Genomic DNA, 20000 nt, shown 5'->3' on the forward strand with positions numbered 1-20000 from the left:
GAAAATGTAATGTAAAAAAGGAAAGGGAAAAACATACATGAATTTACTGAAGATGATGTATTGAACTGACACAGTGCTGTGGTTAAGTAAATCTGCTACTAAATAGTGAATTTCATCTTGAGTCAGTGGTGCAATATGTAGTGGATGCTTAAAGGTCAATTTCTTAATGCAAGTGTTGGTGACATTAGCAGCCACTCTCTAAAAGCTAAGTTTGATCCTGACAAAATATCTTACCTGACTGTAGTATTATCAATGTAGCATCCTGGAAAACAACAACAAGGAACCACAAAACAAAGAGTTAACCAATAAAAGTAGAGGAACAAGAACAAGTCAGCCACACATGTAGGTTTTCTGTTGTGGAGATTTTTCTTTTTTTGCCTCCTTGCACTTTACTGGTAAGAGGTGTCTGGAAAGTTGAAGATCTATGTATAGCTGGAAATCTATATAAAATAATCCAGATGTCAAATTAGTTAATCTCGATTTGTGAAAAGCTTAATTGGTTAAGTGTTAGTGAAAGTATGCATGAGGTAACAAATAATTTGTAACTCGTAGTTGTTCATTTGGTGCATGGTGAAAAGGGAGGTTTGTGAATTGCTGTTACTGTGAGACTTAGGCTCAGCTGGTTTGTGTTCATCATTGCCTCAGATTTTTCTAGCCTTCATGCATACTGTTTCTTTAATGGTGGTTTAGGATACTTGAAGAATACTTAAGACAATATAAGAAGATTTTTTTAAAATTTGCATAACTTGTATCTTGAAGGCACTCTGGGAATAGGGTGGGGCACACTTTCTGTACTTAAATTAATGAAAAGATGTAGTAGGCAAGCTTTCCTTTTTTTCACTGCTATAATTACTATTTATAATTTAAGTATTTTACAGGAGGAATATTCTTCAAATTTAATCTTTGAGTGCTGTGTTACATGAGGAATGCTTGCCTGCTGTTGCATAACTTGCAAGAATTGTAGCTTCCTTCAGGTTGTGTGACTGAGAACCTGTATTGTTGCTCTGTATCTGAATATTTAGCCAACAGATACATTTCTTTTGCCTTAAGAGATCTTTCTGCTTTTTGACATCTAGGAAACGAATCACTGCTTATTATTCTGAAAAACTCAGTATTTCTTTAGAAATCTGGAATAATGTTCATAATTTACACGTTTCAGTTTGTGCTGTTTGTGAAAGATGAAATGTATCAATGGAGTCATAGTTCTGCTGTTTTCAGATGGTTTTGTTTCACAGAGCTCTAGTTCAGCTCTTACACCAAGTTATGATGGTGAATTCAGTTGAGTCTGCAAATACAGGGCTGTCTTTATTAGCAAATACATAAGAGTTAGATAATCCCTGAAAGTGTCTTGGACAGGGCTGTTACCACAGAAATTATATATAAGATGGGCAAAACTGGTACTTGTGCATAAAAGTTAATGTTTCACATTTCTGTGTGAACCTTTATAAACAGCATTGAATTCCTTTTCCCCTTTTTTATCTTGGTGTAGATTAAATATTTCTTTATTAAGATTTGTATTTGTTGTATTACTTTATTTACAAACCAAATCAACTTGATGATCAAATAAGATTTTTTCTATATTATAAATAACATTCTAACTCTTTGAGGTGGTAAAAAAAGTAGGAATTAATAACTTGATGGTATTATTTGAAAACTAATTAATCTTACCAAGCTACTGTCTTTGCAAAATTTGTCTTGGGATAAATGTAGTGCGAAGATATAAATCAAGGCAGTTTTATAATGAAGATATTAATGCAACATTGTGGGGTTGTTATTGTAGGATGTGCAGGTCTCAGTGCTTGTTTTGCAGTGTTTGCACTGTGTTTCAGGGACAGGACTTTGAAATATGCATTAAAAATACATATTTGCTCGTAAAATCAATTTTGTGCAGAACTTTTGCAATGATGAAAATAAAGAAAAGCTGAATGCTTCTCTTTCATCTCTTGCTACTGATAGGACTTTGTGAAATAGGCCATCCTTGCTTAATGATGGGTATGATCATGTAAAGGCCTTTGGAGAGATCCCATCTGTTCATCACCAGCTGAGAAGTTAAACTTTTTCATGTACCTTTAAAAAAAAAAATCTATCAGAAGCAGTGGAAGGAGGAAATAGCTGGCAAAGGTCAGGCTGAACTAGCAACTGAATTTGACAATTTATGGGGTGGGGGGTAGGGGTTAGTTCTATTCTAATGCCTTTTGAACTGGCCTGCATATTTCCTTTACTATCTCATGGTTCTAGAAAATACTGGTTTTCTTCTTCTCATTTTGATTTTTCATTGTGACTTTGGGAGGAGGTAATGAAGGAGTTAATTTGTACTCTTGCATGAAGCAACAGTGTTAACAATTCATATTTTCTCAAGTGTTGTTAGCTAGGAGCCAAGCATGGGAGCATCAGACTTAAAGAAAATAAAATAAAGAAAGCAACCTGTGTGAGATTTGTCTTAGTTTAGTCTAGACAGTACTTTTCATGCCAAATGTTGTCGATATCATTTCTGCTTGCCAGAGTTACTCTGATACATCACATTCTTTTGTTGGTTTATCAAGCAAGAGAGCTTTCTTTTGCATGATCGTTGGCTGAAAATGTTTCTTCCTCCTCTGTAGTGCTCTTGTAACCTTATTAGCATGTATCATATTGTTTGTTTGTTGAAGGTGCAGTTAGACATTTGTTTATCTGCCTGGTGTACACTTCAGCAGTGGAAAATTTTTGTCAAGTTTATTAGGTTAATGGCAGTTATACACCAAGATGATCAAAACTGAGCATAAATATGTAAGAAAAAGGGTTTAGACGAGTCTTAACTTTGATTTCGTGTGATTATTGTAAGCATATACCTTGGTGATGTAGATTAGGTGATTTAGTCTGCATTGAAACAAAAATTATCAACTTGCACATCACAAGGAGGTGTTTCCTTTTAAAGAACTGGATTGCTAAAGTTTACAGCTGTCCTGTGTAGTATTGAGTAAACCACTCTTGGAAAACAAAGCTGTCTTAGCACTAATTCATTAACATTAATATTTAATGCAAACTAAATTAAGGAAGAGAATTATAATACCTGAGAAGGAAGGGGCAACTTTTGTAAATTCTAGTGGTTAAGCTTTCAGTCTCCAATGTATGGCATTCATAATTTTGGTGTGGCATGGTGTGGTGTTGGGTTTTTTAAATGACTTTTAAAATTTTTATTGTAATTTCAAGTGTTACAATGGACTTTTGTAGGCTAACAGTTGGGCTTCAGTGTGGCTGGATGTGTGGCAATATAAAAGGTAATAATAAAAGTAAAAGGACCTAATACTATCAAACAAAGTAGGCCTTGTCGAACACGTGGAGGTTGGGGCAGCCTTGGCTACAGTGACCATGAGATTGTGCAGTTCAGTATCTTTCATGAATGAAGAGAAGCAGCAATTAAGATTGCAACCGTGTGGATTTCCAGAGAGCTAACTTTAGCCTATTCAGGGACTTTCTTGGATGAATATCATTGGAATGTGCCTGAAGGGAAGAAGGATCCAAGACAGCTGGTTTAATATTCAAGGATGACTTTTTTCGGGCTCAAAAATGATGCATCCTGATGAGCATACAGTTGAGCAAAGTGGGCAAGAGGCCTGCGTGGATTAACACAGAACTCCTGTCAATACTCAAGCACAAGTGAGAGATACACAGGAGAAGGAAGCAGGGACAGAAGACTTAAAACATAAGTAGAGATGTTGTCCGAGTATGCAGAAATGCAACAAGGAAGGCTAAGGCCCATCTGGAGTTAAAAATCTGGCCAAGGATATCAAGTACAGCAAGTAGCTACATCAATAACAAATGGAAAATGAAGGAAAATCTGGGCCTGTTATTAAATGGAGTGGGGACTCTGGTAACACAGAATGCAAAGAAGGCAGAATTACTGAATGCCTTCTGTCCATCAGTCTTCACTGACAAGACCAGCCCTTAGGAATGTCTGACCTAGGAGACCGAGGAAAAGGAATGGTGGAAGGAAGATTTTTGCTTCATCAAGGAGGATTGGGTTAGAGATCACCTAGGCAAATTTGAGATCTGCAAGTCCATGGGCCGTGATGGGATGCATCCATGAGGGCTGAGAGAGATGGCAGACATCATAGCTAGGCCACTCATGGTCATCTTTGAAAGGTCATGGCAGTCAGAAGAGGTGCTTGAGGACTAGAGGAAAGCAAAATGTCAGCCCAGTCTTCAAAAAGGGCAAGAAGGAGTACCCAGGCAACTACTGCCTCACCTCAGTTTCTGGAAATTGAGGCTTGTTCTGGAGGCCATCTTCATGTGGAAGACCAGAAAGTGACCAGGAATAGTCAGCATGGATTCACCAAAGGTAAATCGTGTTCTACCAACCCAATTGTCTTCTAAAGTGACAAAACTACCTGGATGCATGAGGGGAGAAGAGTGAATGTTTTCTACCTTGATTTCACCATGCCCTTTGACAGTGTCTCTCACAGCATCCTTGTAGGCAAACTTGGGATGTGCAGACTGGAGGAGTGGACAGTGAGGTGCTTTGAGAACTGGCTGAACGGCAGAAGACTTGACCATGTCCCATACTGCTCACTCATTCATCAGTGACTTGGATGAAGGGGCAGATGCCTCCTCAGCAAGTTCACTGATGACACAAAGCTGGGAGGAGCAGCTGATACCCCAGAGTGCTGTGCAGAAGGATCTTGACAGGTTGGAGGATGAGCAGAGAGAAGAACTGTCTGAAGTTCAACAAAGGCAAATGCAGGGTCCTGCACCAGCACAGGCTGGGGACCAGTCTGCTGCGAAGCAGCTCTGGGAAGAAGGGCCTGGGGGTCCTGGTGGACAGCAAGGCATCCATGAGCCAGTAGTGTGTCCTGGTGGCCAAGAAGGTCTGTGGTGTCCTGGACTGTGTTAGGAAGAGCATTTCCAGCCCCTCTACACTTCCCTGGTGAGGCACATCTGGAATGCTGTGTCCAGTTGTGGGCTACTCAGGAGAAGAGACATGGAGCTCCTGGGAGTGGGTTTGAGCAGAGGGCAGCAAAGATGATTAGGTGACTGCTAATCAGAGATCATTATGAAGACCCTGCTTGAGCAGAGAGGTTGACCCCACCAGTGGTCCCTTCCAATCTTGAGCATTCTGGGATTCTGTAATGCTTTACAACTTGTTATAACCTTAACAAAGAACAGCCACTTAAATGGCAGCATTTGTATCTAGTATTTTGATCTCTGTTGTATATTCAGTATAGACACTCTTTTATGGCCAAAACGAGTAGTGGATGTCTTTATGGATAGGCATCAAATGAGGTCTGTTAGAAAAAAGAGGTTGTGCAGGAGTGATTGCAGTGACTCCTCAAAGACAGGAAATTCATATGTAAGCAGTTGTGAAGGCAATGACTTCAGCTTTATCTCAGGCTGAGGGTTTCCTGGCGATACTTCTTATCAAACTGTGTTGAGTTCTAAGCCTGACCTCCAATGCCAGTGAAGCCTCTCTTTTGATCTTCTTGTAGGAACTCTAAAGACAATGTAGAAAATACAGTATTCTCTCTTAGTCTGGCAAAAGGACTTTTACGGAATGTAATGAGACTGTGTAAGTGCTGTATTAGAAAAATCGACTTGGAGACAGCCTGAGCAGTTATGTTTCTGTTCTACATAGGAGGCTTAGGATGTCACTATTAATGAATGCTTTTGTTAACTTGGATCAATTTGAGAAAAAGAGCATCTGTGTGGGACAAAACTCCATTGTTTGTTCTAACCACAAATCCATTGGCTACAGCAGTTACTAAGCATCTTGAATAACATGACCAAGGAGTTAGGCATTGCTTTGGAGATAGGGGCTGGCTCAGGCTCCACATGTCAGAGAACAATGCAGTAGTCATACAAGTTCTCAGCTGAAACTCTGCAGTCTCACCACTGTGGGGAAGTGCTGCTCAGCTCTCCTTTATGATATAGGGTTCATGACTTACTCTCAGAGGACAGTTATTTACCCTGCAGAACTGTGGCTCCAAGGGATGATTGTTACGAATCCCGTAACTTTTTCTCCCATTTTTTCCATTTTTGAAGGCTGAACTAGTTACTTTATTCTCAGCTGAGAATAAAGTGAGAGAGGCTTGCAGCATCCCACTCTATATGCCTTAATTTGAGCAAAGGACAATGTAGTTCTGATAGCCACTGCTATTAGGTTAGTAATTGATACTACTCTTCATGGAGTGTGTGTCTTTACAGTCTGATCTGCAGTAGCTACAACTGCTTGAAGGCACATTATTAGTAGGTTTGTTACTTGAAAATGTGCTATTACTTCCTATGCAGTGAGATTTTCCACCCTCAGGGCCCCAAAGAACCTTGCAGTTTCATTGCGTGTAGCTAAGAGCTGCCCAGTCTGCCGCCTTGTTTATTGCTGGAAGAGTGAAGGCCAGTTTGTTAGTGAAGAAATGATTCCTACTGCTGATGGTCACTGAATAACCATGGGCTTTTTGATAGGGATGGGAGGGAATTGTTATTGAAACTTGGCAAGGCCTTGTGCAGTGAGAAGCTGAGGTCATAGGGAAGAACCAACCATGTGAGGAAGAACTAGCAGTGAGTGAATCTGTGAACTTGAAGGAATCTTCTTGTTTAACAGGAGGGGAAATAGTTTTACTGTTAAGGGAAGCCATGTGGTTATGGGACATTTGTCAGAGATGTTCAGTAGTGCAGGCAAAGAGAAAGTGGGTGGGCAAAGTAATGTGACTCTAGGACATAAAACTTGTAAGGAGGTGGGAAACAGGCTGAAAAAGGGGAAGAGGAGCAGTGCTTTGCTCTGTAGCTAGAGGAATATGGTTAAGAAGGAAATGGTTTCTGGGACTAGAGGGGGAAAATCAGCTGGGTTTTGGTTCTACTTAATATACCTTGTACAAAATGACAGTTGTAAGAAATGGAATAAGGTTTGAATGCATCACTGCTTCTCTGACCAGTCTGGAAAGCTCTGCGTGTTAAGAAATTTGATCTTCAACTGATGATTTTGATCAGGGATTTTCCCTGTTCCTCCCTGTTTTCTGAGCTGTCCATGATATTCCTCTTTCCATGTCAAAAACAAAGTTGTGTAATCCCTGTAGTCTTTCTTTGTTAGGAGTTTGTTGAGCTGACACAACAGTGAGGGTGCTAAATGCATGGAAAATCAGGTGCTTACTTGTAAGGTAGTAGGTTTCCCAAACTGTATTTTGAGAATTTGGAGTACAGTTGAATTTATCTTCAATCTTTTTACAAGTAGTTTCTAAGTCTAATTTATTAATTCTTCCATTATTCTGTCTTTTCCATCTCTTTCCAAAACAGGATGATACCCCTTTCATCTCAGACACTAATGATGAATCTTCATCATGGCCAAACACAGGAATATGTGATTAAGCCCAAATATTATCCAGTAAAAAAAGTGATTTCTGGAGAGCAGTCCACTGAGGGCTCATTACCACTGAGACTGGGCCAGGATCAACCTGCGTCACCTTTGCGATGTGAGTACAACTACAAAAAACATAATCCCTTCTCTCCCCTCAAAAAGCCCCCACTCCCCTGTTTTTAAGATCTTGAAATTCTCTGCAGTAACACTTGAAGACAGAGAAAGCTTAAAATAACTATACATGAGAATTCTTAGATTAGCAAATGCTCCAATATTCTGCATTTTGTGGAGAAGCAAAACAGATTTCCTGGATGAAAAAAATATTGAACCTGATTCACTGTTGAAAATTCTTCATTTCTAGGTAATAGTTTTTTCTTCAGAAAAGGGTGATTTTTGAATGCTTTGCTAGAATGGGCACAACTGTGAGTGTAGTCAGTGTCAGTATGATGGATACACTTTTTGGAAAGCTGGAGTTCAGGATTGTGGTCTCACTGGTGACTGTTTTTCTCTATATTTAATTTATTATGTGTTTATGAACTTCTGCACAGTATGGAGGCTGCCTGAGAGTTTCTGCTTCATATTTATAAAAAAAGATTGTGTAGGTGCCCAGCTTGTGGCCTTGGCTCATGCCCCATTGTGTGCAGAGCTTGAGGACAAGTTTTGGCTTAGAAGATGAAGAGCTTGATGAATTATGGGTTAGGTATTACAGAACGTCTGCTGGCTTGATTTGGAGAAAAGTTCCTGCAGTTGAATAATGGACTGATTAACATTGAGACTTTAAGGTACTTGCAGTCTCCTGACAGACTTCCTTTGCTGTAGCACAAAGAATTATGTTCTGCTGAGGTTTTAGGGAAGAGCCTTTCCTTCTAAATCTTTAAATAGAATTCCTTTGTGTATCTTTGCATTTCTACATTGCACATCTTTATGGTCTGTCAATTTATACTTAAATACAACTCCCTGCTTGCTTTTCTTCAAGTGTAAGTTTGTGGATGGTAAATGAGACTATTGGCTGTAATGGGAACAACAGTGGGCAGCTGGACGTCTTATCAATCAACATTTTTAGAGTGGTGAAGTATACTCCTTGCAAAGCTCTATCTCCCTTTCTTAGAAGTCTCAGAAAGATTTGGTTTTCTTTTTGTCACACTGTCAACATCAACCAGTAGTCTCTTTTGTAAATAAGATAATACTGCTTTTTTTTCCAGTCAGCCCTCATTTTCCTTCAAATAAAATATTAATGGCCACTGGGACTGGATTGTGTCCCTCTCTTCTGACTCTTACTAGTCAAAGAGTGTACAAGTTCCAGGTTGTGTAGTTCTCCAGTATTTGGAGTGACTGTTCCAGGTTGGATGGCAGCCAAAAAAGTCTTTCCTCTTACCCCCATTTTTCAGGCTGTTTGAGTCATTCTGTGTTCAATACGCTCGGTATTACTTACAAGTATCAAGCTGCCAGTAAATGGATGGATTCTGTGAGTTGTTTTTTTTTTCCCTATGGTAGCATAAGGAGATGACTCTATGCAGCTGCAAGACAAAGGAGCCAGTGCTTCTAGCTCTTTCTAGCTTATTTGAGCCCCCCCTGTTAATTACAGCGCTCGGAGGGACATGACTAGGAGAAGGAAAACCAAGAGCTGAAGACAAGAGTGTTTTTTATCAAATTCTAAGAAGCCCTTTAGTGAGCAGTACATTAGTAAAACATTGTACCCTAATTGAAAAGCTTATGATTCCTGAAACAGCCAGAGGACAAGTAGTAAAAAGAGTTTTTATAGCCTGATAAGGTCAGTCATGACTTAAGTGTTGACTCAGAGGTAAAATGCAGGCTATTTGGATGGTGTCTAAATTTCTGATTCTGAGCTCTCTGGCAGCCTCAAAAACAGTCCCATTACCTGTTTTGTCTCTTTTCTACATCTGTGAGGTGGGAGTCGGTGATAGCAACTTCTGATGAAGCAGTTTAGATATGTGCTAGTACAGAGCTGTATGTTGTTAGAGTCTAGGATTGTGTATTTGTAGCTTGAACAGGAGACCTACAGCTTGGCCAGCCGTATCTGTTTGGGGTTTCTGGTTTCTGGAGGTGCTGGAATGAACTTGAAGGTTAGAAGACAACTTGTTTTCATAAAAATTGAGTGCTAAATTTCAAGTGTCAGTATTTTAATGTTAGGGATGTTTGAATTAACTACAGTGAGGTAAGATTAGGATGTGAAGCTTCATGTCAGGTGTTTTGTGATAACCACAAATATGCAGTTCCTAGTCCTTTTTTGAACAGAGATGGACTCTGGGAATTAGTTCATGCTTATGGCAAGGCTGGCGTTCATTGTCTAGTTAATTTATGACAGTGGCTGATGACCTCATGGTATTTTGTTATTGCTCTTAAATGTATAATCTTAATGGGAGAGCCTCTTATTTCATTGAACAAAGGAATTGGTAGTGGCCATGTGGAGATACTTGAAAAGGAAGAGGGAGAAAATGTAGGAGTTTTATTAAAAAGCAAAAACCAGAAAGTTAGTACCGAATGCTTCACAACATTTGTTTTATGCTAACATTAAATAACATTTTTTACAGATGAGAAGAAATATTAGCTGGGTAAAACTTGGTAGCATTGCCCAAGAGTTCATAGTTATCAATTAACATGGAGTGCAAAGCTACTCATTTTATTGGGTTTTTATGGGTTTTCTATGCATTTTACTTCAAAGTATTAACCCTGTGCCAGAGTTTAGCAACTGTGAAAAATGTACTCCATAGAATAAACTTTTCTCTAGCTGTGGCTGCAATTGGTTTTGATTTTTTTGGACTTGTATAGATTGTTTCATTTCAGTGACATGAAATGGGTAGTCTTGAAACCGGAAAAAGTGTTAGTCTTTTGTTACCTCTAGAGACAGGTCTGTCCTGTCAGCAACAAATGAGATGTGGGGGACTGGTACACTGGGAAGAAAACTGCCAAACTTGACCAGGTGCTTCTGAGCATCTCTGATTTATGGAAAGTCAGTCATGTTTAAATGCCCCATTGCAGTGTTGTCAGATGAGCTTTTGGAGATACTGACATAAAAACCATTAAGTTAAATCACATTAAACATTTTTCTTTTAAAATTAATTCAAGATTCCTTCTGAAATGTTTACTCTGGTGTACTTGTAAGCCGTTCATTTCTCTGATAATGTTCAGAACATGCAGTGTAGAGCTCTTATTAAAGACAGCAAATAGTCTATTATTTTTTGGCTTTTAAGCTGAATTTTACTGTAAGGTTATATATCGCATCATCAGAGCTTGAAAATTCAGTAAGCCATTGGGGTTGCAATAATAGCATTTAAAGTCACCCTGGAATGTGAAATTGAGTTACCTGCCAGTAGCCACTTATACAACCAAGTGTTTTGAACTTTTGTCCTGTGGGATACAAGCCATCTCCCAAGTCTAGATAGTGTAAGGAGTCACAAAGCTTGCATAAAAATTGTAATTTCTTAGTGCTAAATTTGTGATTCTCATTTATTGTGCCTAATAGCTGAGGCAGTTAAAATTGTTCAGAGTGATTTTTAAGAAATCTTGGTTTTTTTAAAAACAAATCAAAGCAAAACCCCACCCTGAAAACAATGTTAAAGGTCTTAGACATTGTTTTGCATTCACTGACTCATTCACATTTTCAGAATGGTCAGTTTTATGCCATAATTCTATCTCCTTAAGACTTGCATTGTAATACAGTTTAATTTATATATCTGTATATTGCTTTTTTTCAAAGGAATCATACCACATTCAATATAGGAGAGAAAAATCAGGACCCATAAATATGGTGGTGTGTACCTTTAATGTGTTTGGTTTTAGAGCTGAAATGCTACTCTGCATGCTTCTAAATCATCTGTTAAAGATATTACGCTGTAAAGCATCTCTCTGATTCTATTTAATCAATATGCTGTTATATTTAAGCTACTGCAAATTAGTCTTCGGCTATCTTTGTGTTGTATTAGCAAATACTTAAGGAAAAGGCTTTGGAAATTCAGAGCCTTCTCAAGCAAATGGAAATATCTCATGCTGGATAGGCTGACAGCTGCAGACCAATTATAAATATGGTTTTGAACCAGTAGGAGGACTGAATATATAGTGATAAAAATAAGCTTGCAGTGGAATTGATACGGTCAGCAAATAAAAACTGAAACTAATGACATGATGTGAATCTCAACATTTGTCATGTAAACATCAAAAATACCTTAACATGTAGGTGAGGGCAGGCAAATGTGACTCTTATAAGCCGATATATGTCTTATATAAGCTCACCATGAACTCTGAGTGATTCTCAAGGGATGCATTGCTTGCTTAAAAATACATACTGTCACACTTGACCTACAATCTGCCGAAATATTTGGAACCTCAGACTTAAAAATTCTCTAATAATATTAATGGCACCAGCAGAGAAATTTCAACTATGCAATTCTGTTTGCAACCTGGTAGTCTATAAAACAGTAGGAAGATCTTTTTAGTAATTCAGGTACATCTACCTCAGACATTTCCCACTACTGTCTTAATGGGACTGTTAAATAGTAACCACTAGTCATCTGAGCATGAATCCTCTAAATGAATGCTTATCTCCCTGGCTTTGTAAATGCAGTGCTGAAGAAAATTAGTTAAAGGAATTCTGTGCTGTTTCTATTGGTCCAAAATGTATATGGTAAGAATTCTTAACAGAGTGTAGTCTTTCTGGAATTCTTTTCAACACACTTATTGTGAGGACTGCTTATTAGAGCAGCAAAGGCTAGGAAGTTCTCCGTTTCACTCTAGCCCCTTCTGGTGCTATATGATTCTTTAGAAAATGCACTTAAATACACACTTCATTTTCCAGCCTGAGATAGCTGAGGGCTAGTGTTTAGTGGCATTGTGCATTTTGCCCATTGAGCTGAAAATAGTGAAATTTCTATTTCTGAAATTAGTTGTCTGGTGTTGCCTGCATGTGTAGGACTATTTTGTACACCCTCTCACCAGGCTACAGTTCCCCATAAGTGCAATGATGATGCCACCAATTCCCTGTTTTAGAGGCACACTGAGAAAATGTATTAATTAATGTGTGAGGTGACCACAGAATGCACTGAAAGCAGAAGAAAAAGAGTGCTTTACCTACAACTAGAATGGTATTATGTGACGTAAATAAGGCGTGTGTTTGTATAATGAAGTCATCCGGAGAAGGAAGAAGGGAGGATAATGAAGAAGGGAGGATAAGAAAGAAACTGAGACTAATCTCTCTATTCAGGAAGATATGAGAAGTAATGTGAATTTTGCAATTGAAGTTACATGTTAAGTTGATAAAGTTAAGTATTATGGAAAACTTCTTTCTTTTAGGTAGATGGGGTTTTTTTGGTCTTCACCAAAATTCTTTATAAAATTCATTAAGGAGAACTTGTCTCTCTATTTTAGGTAGTAAATGAGAACATGTCTTGAATTTAAGTAGTACAGGTTACATAAGGTTTAGTGAAATCGGGCTTGCAGCACCCTACTGTGGCTTAGTTATGTGTGTTGTAGCTAGAAGTTGGACAAATATGCTTGGACTCTTAGGATCTGCACATGGTTCTGTGGACAACTCTTAAATTCATGTGTAAAGATGAAGATGAAAGAATATGAAAGTCATGTAACTTCTCTAACTACGGATACATTGTATTGCATAATATTTTACATAAGTATATGCACATGAAATAAGCTTCATGTGGAAGAAAATATCCCAGCACTTAGAGCTGTGATGTGCAGAATACTCTGTTACAAATTTGAGGTAACAATAGCTTTCCTATATTGGCAGCACAATACAGTGGTAACTTAGTGAAGCCCTCTGTAGCTTATATGTAACTATACATGCTGGCTTCACCGATGACTTCATAGGTTGATTTGAGCAAAACCCAGGTGTCACTTTGAAACTCCAATTTAAACTATTTTTGTGGAATTGCACCATTTTGACTTCACTAAGTGACACTTACTTCATAATAATAGTATTTCCCCACCAGGAAGTATGGGTAAACAGCTGTAAAAGCCATAAATGTTTTAACTGCTTAAAAAAGTGCACACAGAAATGTGACATGTGTTCCATATCAATGCATCTGTATGATTTGACATGCTACCCAAGAGGAACTTTAGAGGAAAGTCGCTCTCAGGTCTTCACTGGGTCAGATACTCTTTCCTCCATTCTTGACATTTCTTTGTGGAACTTCCTTCATGAACAGCAAAATAATTCTCTCACTGGCTTGTCTTAACTAGATCATTGCATTGTGATCCTTGTAAATTCTGCCTATCAATGTATTCATGGATATTAGAGTTAAACAGTGGTAATGTTCCCAACTAGAAGTTTTGGGAAATTTGGAGATAAGGGAGGATGTTAAGGCTACACTCCGTAGAAGGTATAGCCAGCAGAATGAGGTGGGTGAAAACAGAATGAACAGTTAGAAGACTAAGAGTAAGAAATAACTGAAAAGTTACAACATACTCTATTTGGAGGGAATGTAGAGTCAAATTCGCTTCAGTGACTCATGACAACTCCATTCATGTGTTGCTGCTAAAATTGCACATAATCAAATGCAGGGGAATGGGGTAAGTGTATAAATGTTGGGGACTTTTTTGTTTTGTGTTCTCAAATGCACTTGTGTTCAAAGCCTGTGCTCCTGTTCAAGAGGCAGAAGGGATTTTTCAGGGACATTCTAAAAAGTTTAAGAAAAAATTTTGGTGCTGTCAGCATCAGTGTCGAACAGCACTGGGGCTTTTTTGAAGAACAATTATAGTGTGAAGCATCCTTTTCCTCTCTCCCATTTAAGAGCATTATTCTTCCTGCTATTGAACAGCATGGCAATTCACAACAGCCATTTAAAGTTTACTTTTGATTCCAGCAGGACTTGGAAGTAACAGGCTAAATTTTAGGTGTAGATTAAGGGGGTTACCTAGATTCACATTAATGCAGCTAACTCTACCAAACCAAGCAGCGCATTTACTTTGCCTCAAATAATAGAGTGACAAATTCTGAAAAAGTAACTAACAAATGAATGCAGTTTATTTAGCAATTATAAAAGACCATGGAGTTCTTTGAAAACCTCAGAAATGGAATAGCTCTGTATAAATACAAACTATTTCACTCAATATACTGTTGCTGTAAGCATTCTAACAATACCCTTGCTAAGCTGTCTTCGTGATTGTTTACGTGTCCATAAAGGGCTCACAACTGAGGGGCCAGAAAATCAGCACCCCCCCAAAATGTACTGTATTTTTCTCTTTGGCCTCTGAAAAGATTTTATGGCACTGAGCTCACCAGAAAATAAGTCTGCCTGACAGGCAAAGGCTGCTGGTGCTTTTGTAGAAACTATTTTAAATGTTGCATTCACCCAAAAATGAATTATCATCTCCATACTTTAAAATACAAAGACAGAGACTGATATACAGCAGAATGAGGAAGAATGTTGGAAAAACCGATTGGTGATCTGGCAAACTGAATTAAAATCAGTTCAAAGCATGTAATTGCTGGGGGAAAACGTAGACTGAGACAGATGCATCTCAACTTCTGTGATGAAAGAGTATTGGCTCCAAAACCAAAAATTTCTCAAGAAGAAAAGAAGAGGCTTTCCAGAAAATTCTGTAGGGAAAAGCCTCTGTGATGTTTAAAATATGTTCATTTAGGTGGATATAGAGACCAACTGAACCCACACAATTAAACATTAGAAGTCCCTTAGCCTGGCTAACTCCAGAGTTGCTGTGATACAAGTCTTTGATACCAAGAATTGATTCTGATTGTTCCAAGCAGCTGAGTCTGGTTTTCTTCACAGGAGATGTGAAAGTGCTCTTCTGTCAGTGCCATTGCTTATGGCAGAAGGAATGAACAAATGTTGACAAATAAAATTACTGCAAGAAGGTTCATACCCTGTGAAACGGAGATTTCAGAATCAGTTATATCCTTATGTCTGTTGTCATTTTTTCCCCTCTTCAGAAAATTAGAAGAAAAAAAGAGATCTTGGCTTCATGTGCTGCTGAGAGAGATGATTTTTAATGGTGATTCAGCATGCAGAGGCGGCTGTATTCATTTATAACTTAATTCCATATTGTCCTGTCCTTTGTCACTGTTTACAGTTTGTTGACTTCCTGAGTGCTTTTTGGTTGTTTCCTTTTGGGAAATTAAATGTCAAGTGGATATACTTTAGTAAGATAATATTAATTTAATTTTTATTCCGTATTCTTCCTAGAAATGATAAACATTGACTCTTGCAGTTTAGACTTTTTTCTCATTTGAGGGAGTTGCATATATTGGGAGGGGGAAACGCTATTTATTTTCTCGAGAAGTAATGTTCTTCCAACTTAAGACTTGTAATACTATTGTCTAATATTTGTATTATTATTGTGAAAGAAGCCTAAATAATAACCTTAGGCAAAAGGCATAATTTCAGATGAATACATAATTTCAGGTGGGAATGAGTCTCATTCCCAGTGCATAAAGACCAAATTCAGACCTTCTTGTGAAAAGAGTGAAAAAGTCCTGTTGATAAAGTGGACAGTATTTAGCTGATAATACTAAAGCTCCTGTATGGCTGTAAGTTTGTGTAAAATGTTGACTTCATTATCAGAGTGTGCCAGCTTCCATCAGTGGAAAATTGCTTGTGGTGGGTTGTGAAGTTACTGCTGCTTCACTTACAGCCAAGATGAGGATTGTGTTGAATAACTGTGCCTTAGATGTATGTTTGTGTCAAAATGCATCTCTTGGGCCTTTGTTACCACGTCCCTCAAGTGAGAGATCCAGGTATGCTTAGGTATCTAAGAAGCTGGATAATTTGAATGGAAGCTTAAAAAGGCTTGTTCACCTGAATGCTGTGATGGATTGCTTACAGCTGGAGTAGCATCCAGCCCCAAACCTGAAGCACAGATGTGAACTCAAGCATGAGACACTTGAAGAGCTTGAAGTTCTGTTTCAGGACAAGTGCTTCACCCTGAAAAACACAGGCCATCTGGGTTCTAATATTTTGCACAATTCATGTTTGAAATTGCAGCTGAAGCACTTGACTGCCTTAGAAGTACTATCCTTAGAAGTACAGTCAGCTAAACTCCTGCAGGATTAAGCTCCCCAAGGACGGCTGAGGCAGTAATAGTGGTGTCTGGAACCCAGCTGTTGTGAAGTCACACCGTTCTTCAAAGAAATGTGTCTAAGCCCTAAACTAAGCAGTCTTGAACTAAGGGTTTGAACTAAGCAGTCTTAGGACATCAGCATTACCTCTGAATGGGTTGGGCACACTCCTGTTCAGTGTGCTGGTTAGGCTGCTTGCTCCATGCAATTAACTTCTCTCATCCCTCGGAAAAGAGACCTAGGACCGGTAAGTGGTATAACTCGAGGCTAAAGTTCAGCTCTTTAGCATCATAACCATTTGTGGATCTAGATTAAATGTAATATCTTTAAACCAAATAAATTCAATACAGAGTAAAAGAACTAACAGCCCAATAAGTTTATTGAAATGAGCTGAGGCCCTTCCATCAGACATCAAACCACACTGCAGTCTCTGATTTGTTTGGGTTGGTACCTTTTTCTGGATCATTCTCAACTATGTAAAGGGAATTGATAGTTACGTTTGTCATTGCCATGGAGAATGGCTGTAGTTTAAGATAGGATGCTCATTGCCTGAGGACTGCATATAAAGAATCTTGGTAGTGATAAAAAAGATAAGGAAGACAAAAGGTGATTCTTAAAACCTGCTGACAGAGATCTCAGATTTCAAATCTGTGCCTGATTTGTATGTTATGGTTTCCACAGGACAGAAATGATTGTAATTTCTGTGAATTCCTCTGACTTGCTCTAAAAAGGCTGTGCCAGTGAGAGAATTTATCAGCAAAGGGCTTGTGGCATGTAAACATAGCTCATTTTAAACAATCTCAGCAGTCATGCCTGCATATGCTCCTTTGGTACTTTTAAGTGAAGCCGTCCATAGAAAACACAAGAAAACTGTGTTGCAGACAGTAGAGAGCTTGTTGGAATTTGTCAAAATTAATAAAGGAAACCTACTTGAATGAAACAAGTGTTGCTATAGTAAATGACTTCAAACAGTACATTGTTCACACTCCTCTCTATTTTAAACTGAGATTATCAGAATTGAAGAGTGGGTTATTTGCCTCTCCTAGAATATACTACTAAAAATTTTAGTATGTTTTGGAGGGTGGTGGAGGTGGTGATGAGAAAGACAGTGGAATTCTCTCTGTTCAATTCTGTGACAGGGAGCAAGGAAGAGATTGTATCCCTGTGATAATTAGGAAGGAAAAAGACTTTTCCAGATATCTTTTAAGTTACCTTCTTCTGTATCCTGGAAGCATCAAATTTTCTGGATGATTTATTTTCCTGTTTGTCAAGTGTGGTGAAGAAGCAAGTAGGGCTTAAAAAGAGGATAGAGAAACAGGAGCGCAATAGAAGCAGGAAGTCTGAGAGCTCAGTTCTGACTGCAGGGAGCAGATTGTGGTAAGAGCTTCTAAGCAAGAGAGAATTCGGGGGAAATGATGTGAAGATGTGGTAACATGGCTAATCAGAAATAGGTGTATAGAGAAGTGTTTGTAATAGCAATAGTGGCAATAAGAATGGCAACAAAAATATCAATACATATCCCCCTTCAGTTACTGTCATTGGGTAGTTGGAACATGTTTTGCTTTTTTGGAAGCATTTTAGTCTGCATCAAGACGGTAGAACTGCGTACTTGAAAAGTGATGGAATATCAGAGGTTAAGCTGCATTAACTAATGAAATACATGTAACATCATACAAATGCAAGAAATAACAAAAATAACAAAAAGTAGAAGGAGTGCTAAAGTGATTATATTTCAATAATGTGTTCCTAGCTGTCTAGACATGTTAAATCAAGTACAGCTTGCCTTACTGTCATCTTGCTCAAAATGTTTGACTGGGTGGATGTTCACACGTACACCTTGCCTCATGCAGAGCTGGGGGGGTGTACTTTTAAGCATTAGAGAAGATGTTGGGTCTCAGATGAAATAAATCTGGATCATCTTATTTTTTATTTTGTCGGCATGTCTAATTTCTCCCAATGCTTGTGAAAAGAGAGCTGGGTGTGAGGTGTACTAGGGAACAGTAACAAAGTTTCTGGAAAGAGCAAAGATGCACCGCCTTACCTGAAGGTAGGCATTGTATATTGAAGCCAAAAATCAAATTACTCAGCAGCTGTGCCTTGCCTTTATTGAATCCATGTAGTTCTCAGACTTGTTTGTGCTTGTGGCTGTTACAGAAAGAATAAGACTCATATTCTGCATGATTTTTAGATGGGCGAGGTTTGAATCTAGGAGATTTTACTCCTGTGCTCAGAGCCGAGTAAGGGCTGAATTCAGTCCTGCTAAGGTTGTGCAAAGGGTGTTCCAGATTTGTTTTACTGGGATGATATCTGTATCAACAGATCAGGAAGGGATTTGGGAGATGTCTGCCCCTTTGGCCTAGCCTGCAGATTGGTTCTGGGTATGAAGTATCAGTTAGTGCACTGTTGGGAGAGGAAAATAAATTAAACTCATAGAAGCATTTTATGTAAAGCTGTATTAAGTAATTCTGCTGCTTTCCCACCATTGATCAGACTTCAGCTGCAGTATAGTGTGGTTTTGGACAGGGTGTTTGAAGAAAGATGAGGACCAAGTGAGTGGTATCAAAAGAAAAACAAAAAAGATGGAGATCTGCAAAATATGGCCTGTTTGACTGAAAACATTTAGATGATTTTGGTCTGGCTGAAATGAGACTGAGGGAGATTGATGGCAGTGGTCTTCAAGTATGTTAGAAAATGATGGCAGTGGTCTTCAAGTATGTTAGAAAATGACCCACAGAGGAATAATATTTTGTTAAAGTTTGCTGTAGATAAAGCAGGGCAGTAGTTTGCTTAAGTTACTACAGGGGAAATGTAGGTTGGGTATTAGGAATACCTTTATAATAAGAGAGGCTGAAGTGCTGGAATAAATTCTTCAGGGAGGCTGTGAAATCTGCATAATAGAAGGGGTTTGAGGATAGTCTGGACAAACCTTTTGTTTGATGTTGCTGTTTTATCCTGGGAAGATGAAGAGAGAGGAGATTAAGTGATCTCTCAGAATCTCTTTCAGCCCTTTCTGTGCCTTGTAAAGCCTGTATTTCTCTCAATCTGTAATGAAAAATTTAGGGAAGATCTGCCTCTGGCCTAGATGTCAATCTAGTGTGTCTTTATATCTCTTTTTTGTTTTCTTTTTTCCTGTCTTTTTTTTCCCTTTTTTTTTTTTTTCTTCTTTAGCTCCTAGCAATTTAAATATTCTAGGTGGTGCTGTTTCTAAGTTGTATGACAGCTAAGTTCAACTTGTTCTGATCTTTGGGAACTAGGTTTTTGTGTTGATTGGTTGGTTGGGGGTTTTTTTTCTTTTGTTTTAAATTGATGACTAAGTGATGACAAGACAACTTCCTCAGATATTGTCAAAAGTGTAAAAAGGTCATTTGACAATAGTTCTAAGAGCTTAACTATCTTACTTGTGTGGTTGATTTTCATACAATGTCATCTTTCCTTTTAGCTGAACAAGCATATCTAATGTAAGGACTGAACCAGGTGGACTGGTGAAATAACTGGGAGACCTTTTTTTTTTTAGGAAATAAGTCATTTCCTTCTGCTTCTTTCCTTTTTTTTGTGTGTGTGTCAGCATTTAGCTAAGAAAAAAAGAGGATGTTGGTCATCTGAGAATTTAAAATGTTGAATCTATTAGCTGTT

At 38.4% G+C, this 20000-nt stretch overlaps 1 protein-coding gene across 1 annotated transcript in view; it reads left to right on the forward strand.

Moving 5' to 3' along the window:
• The window catches only part of LTBP1 (latent transforming growth factor beta binding protein 1), a gene marked incomplete at both ends in the record, with an annotated part of 190569 nt that overhangs the window by 41664 nt on the left and 128905 nt on the right, over positions 1 to 20000 (forward strand). The window contains one exon of the mRNA XM_082299245.1: positions 7261 to 7436. Coding sequence (XP_082155371.1) covers positions 7261 to 7436 — 176 coding nt within the window. The remainder of the gene's footprint in view (positions 1 to 7260; positions 7437 to 20000) is intronic.

This window comes from Coloeus monedula (genome assembly GCF_965178545.1).
Source record: "Coloeus monedula genome assembly, chromosome: 2".
Taxonomy (NCBI): Eukaryota; Metazoa; Chordata; class Aves; order Passeriformes; family Corvidae; genus Coloeus; species Coloeus monedula.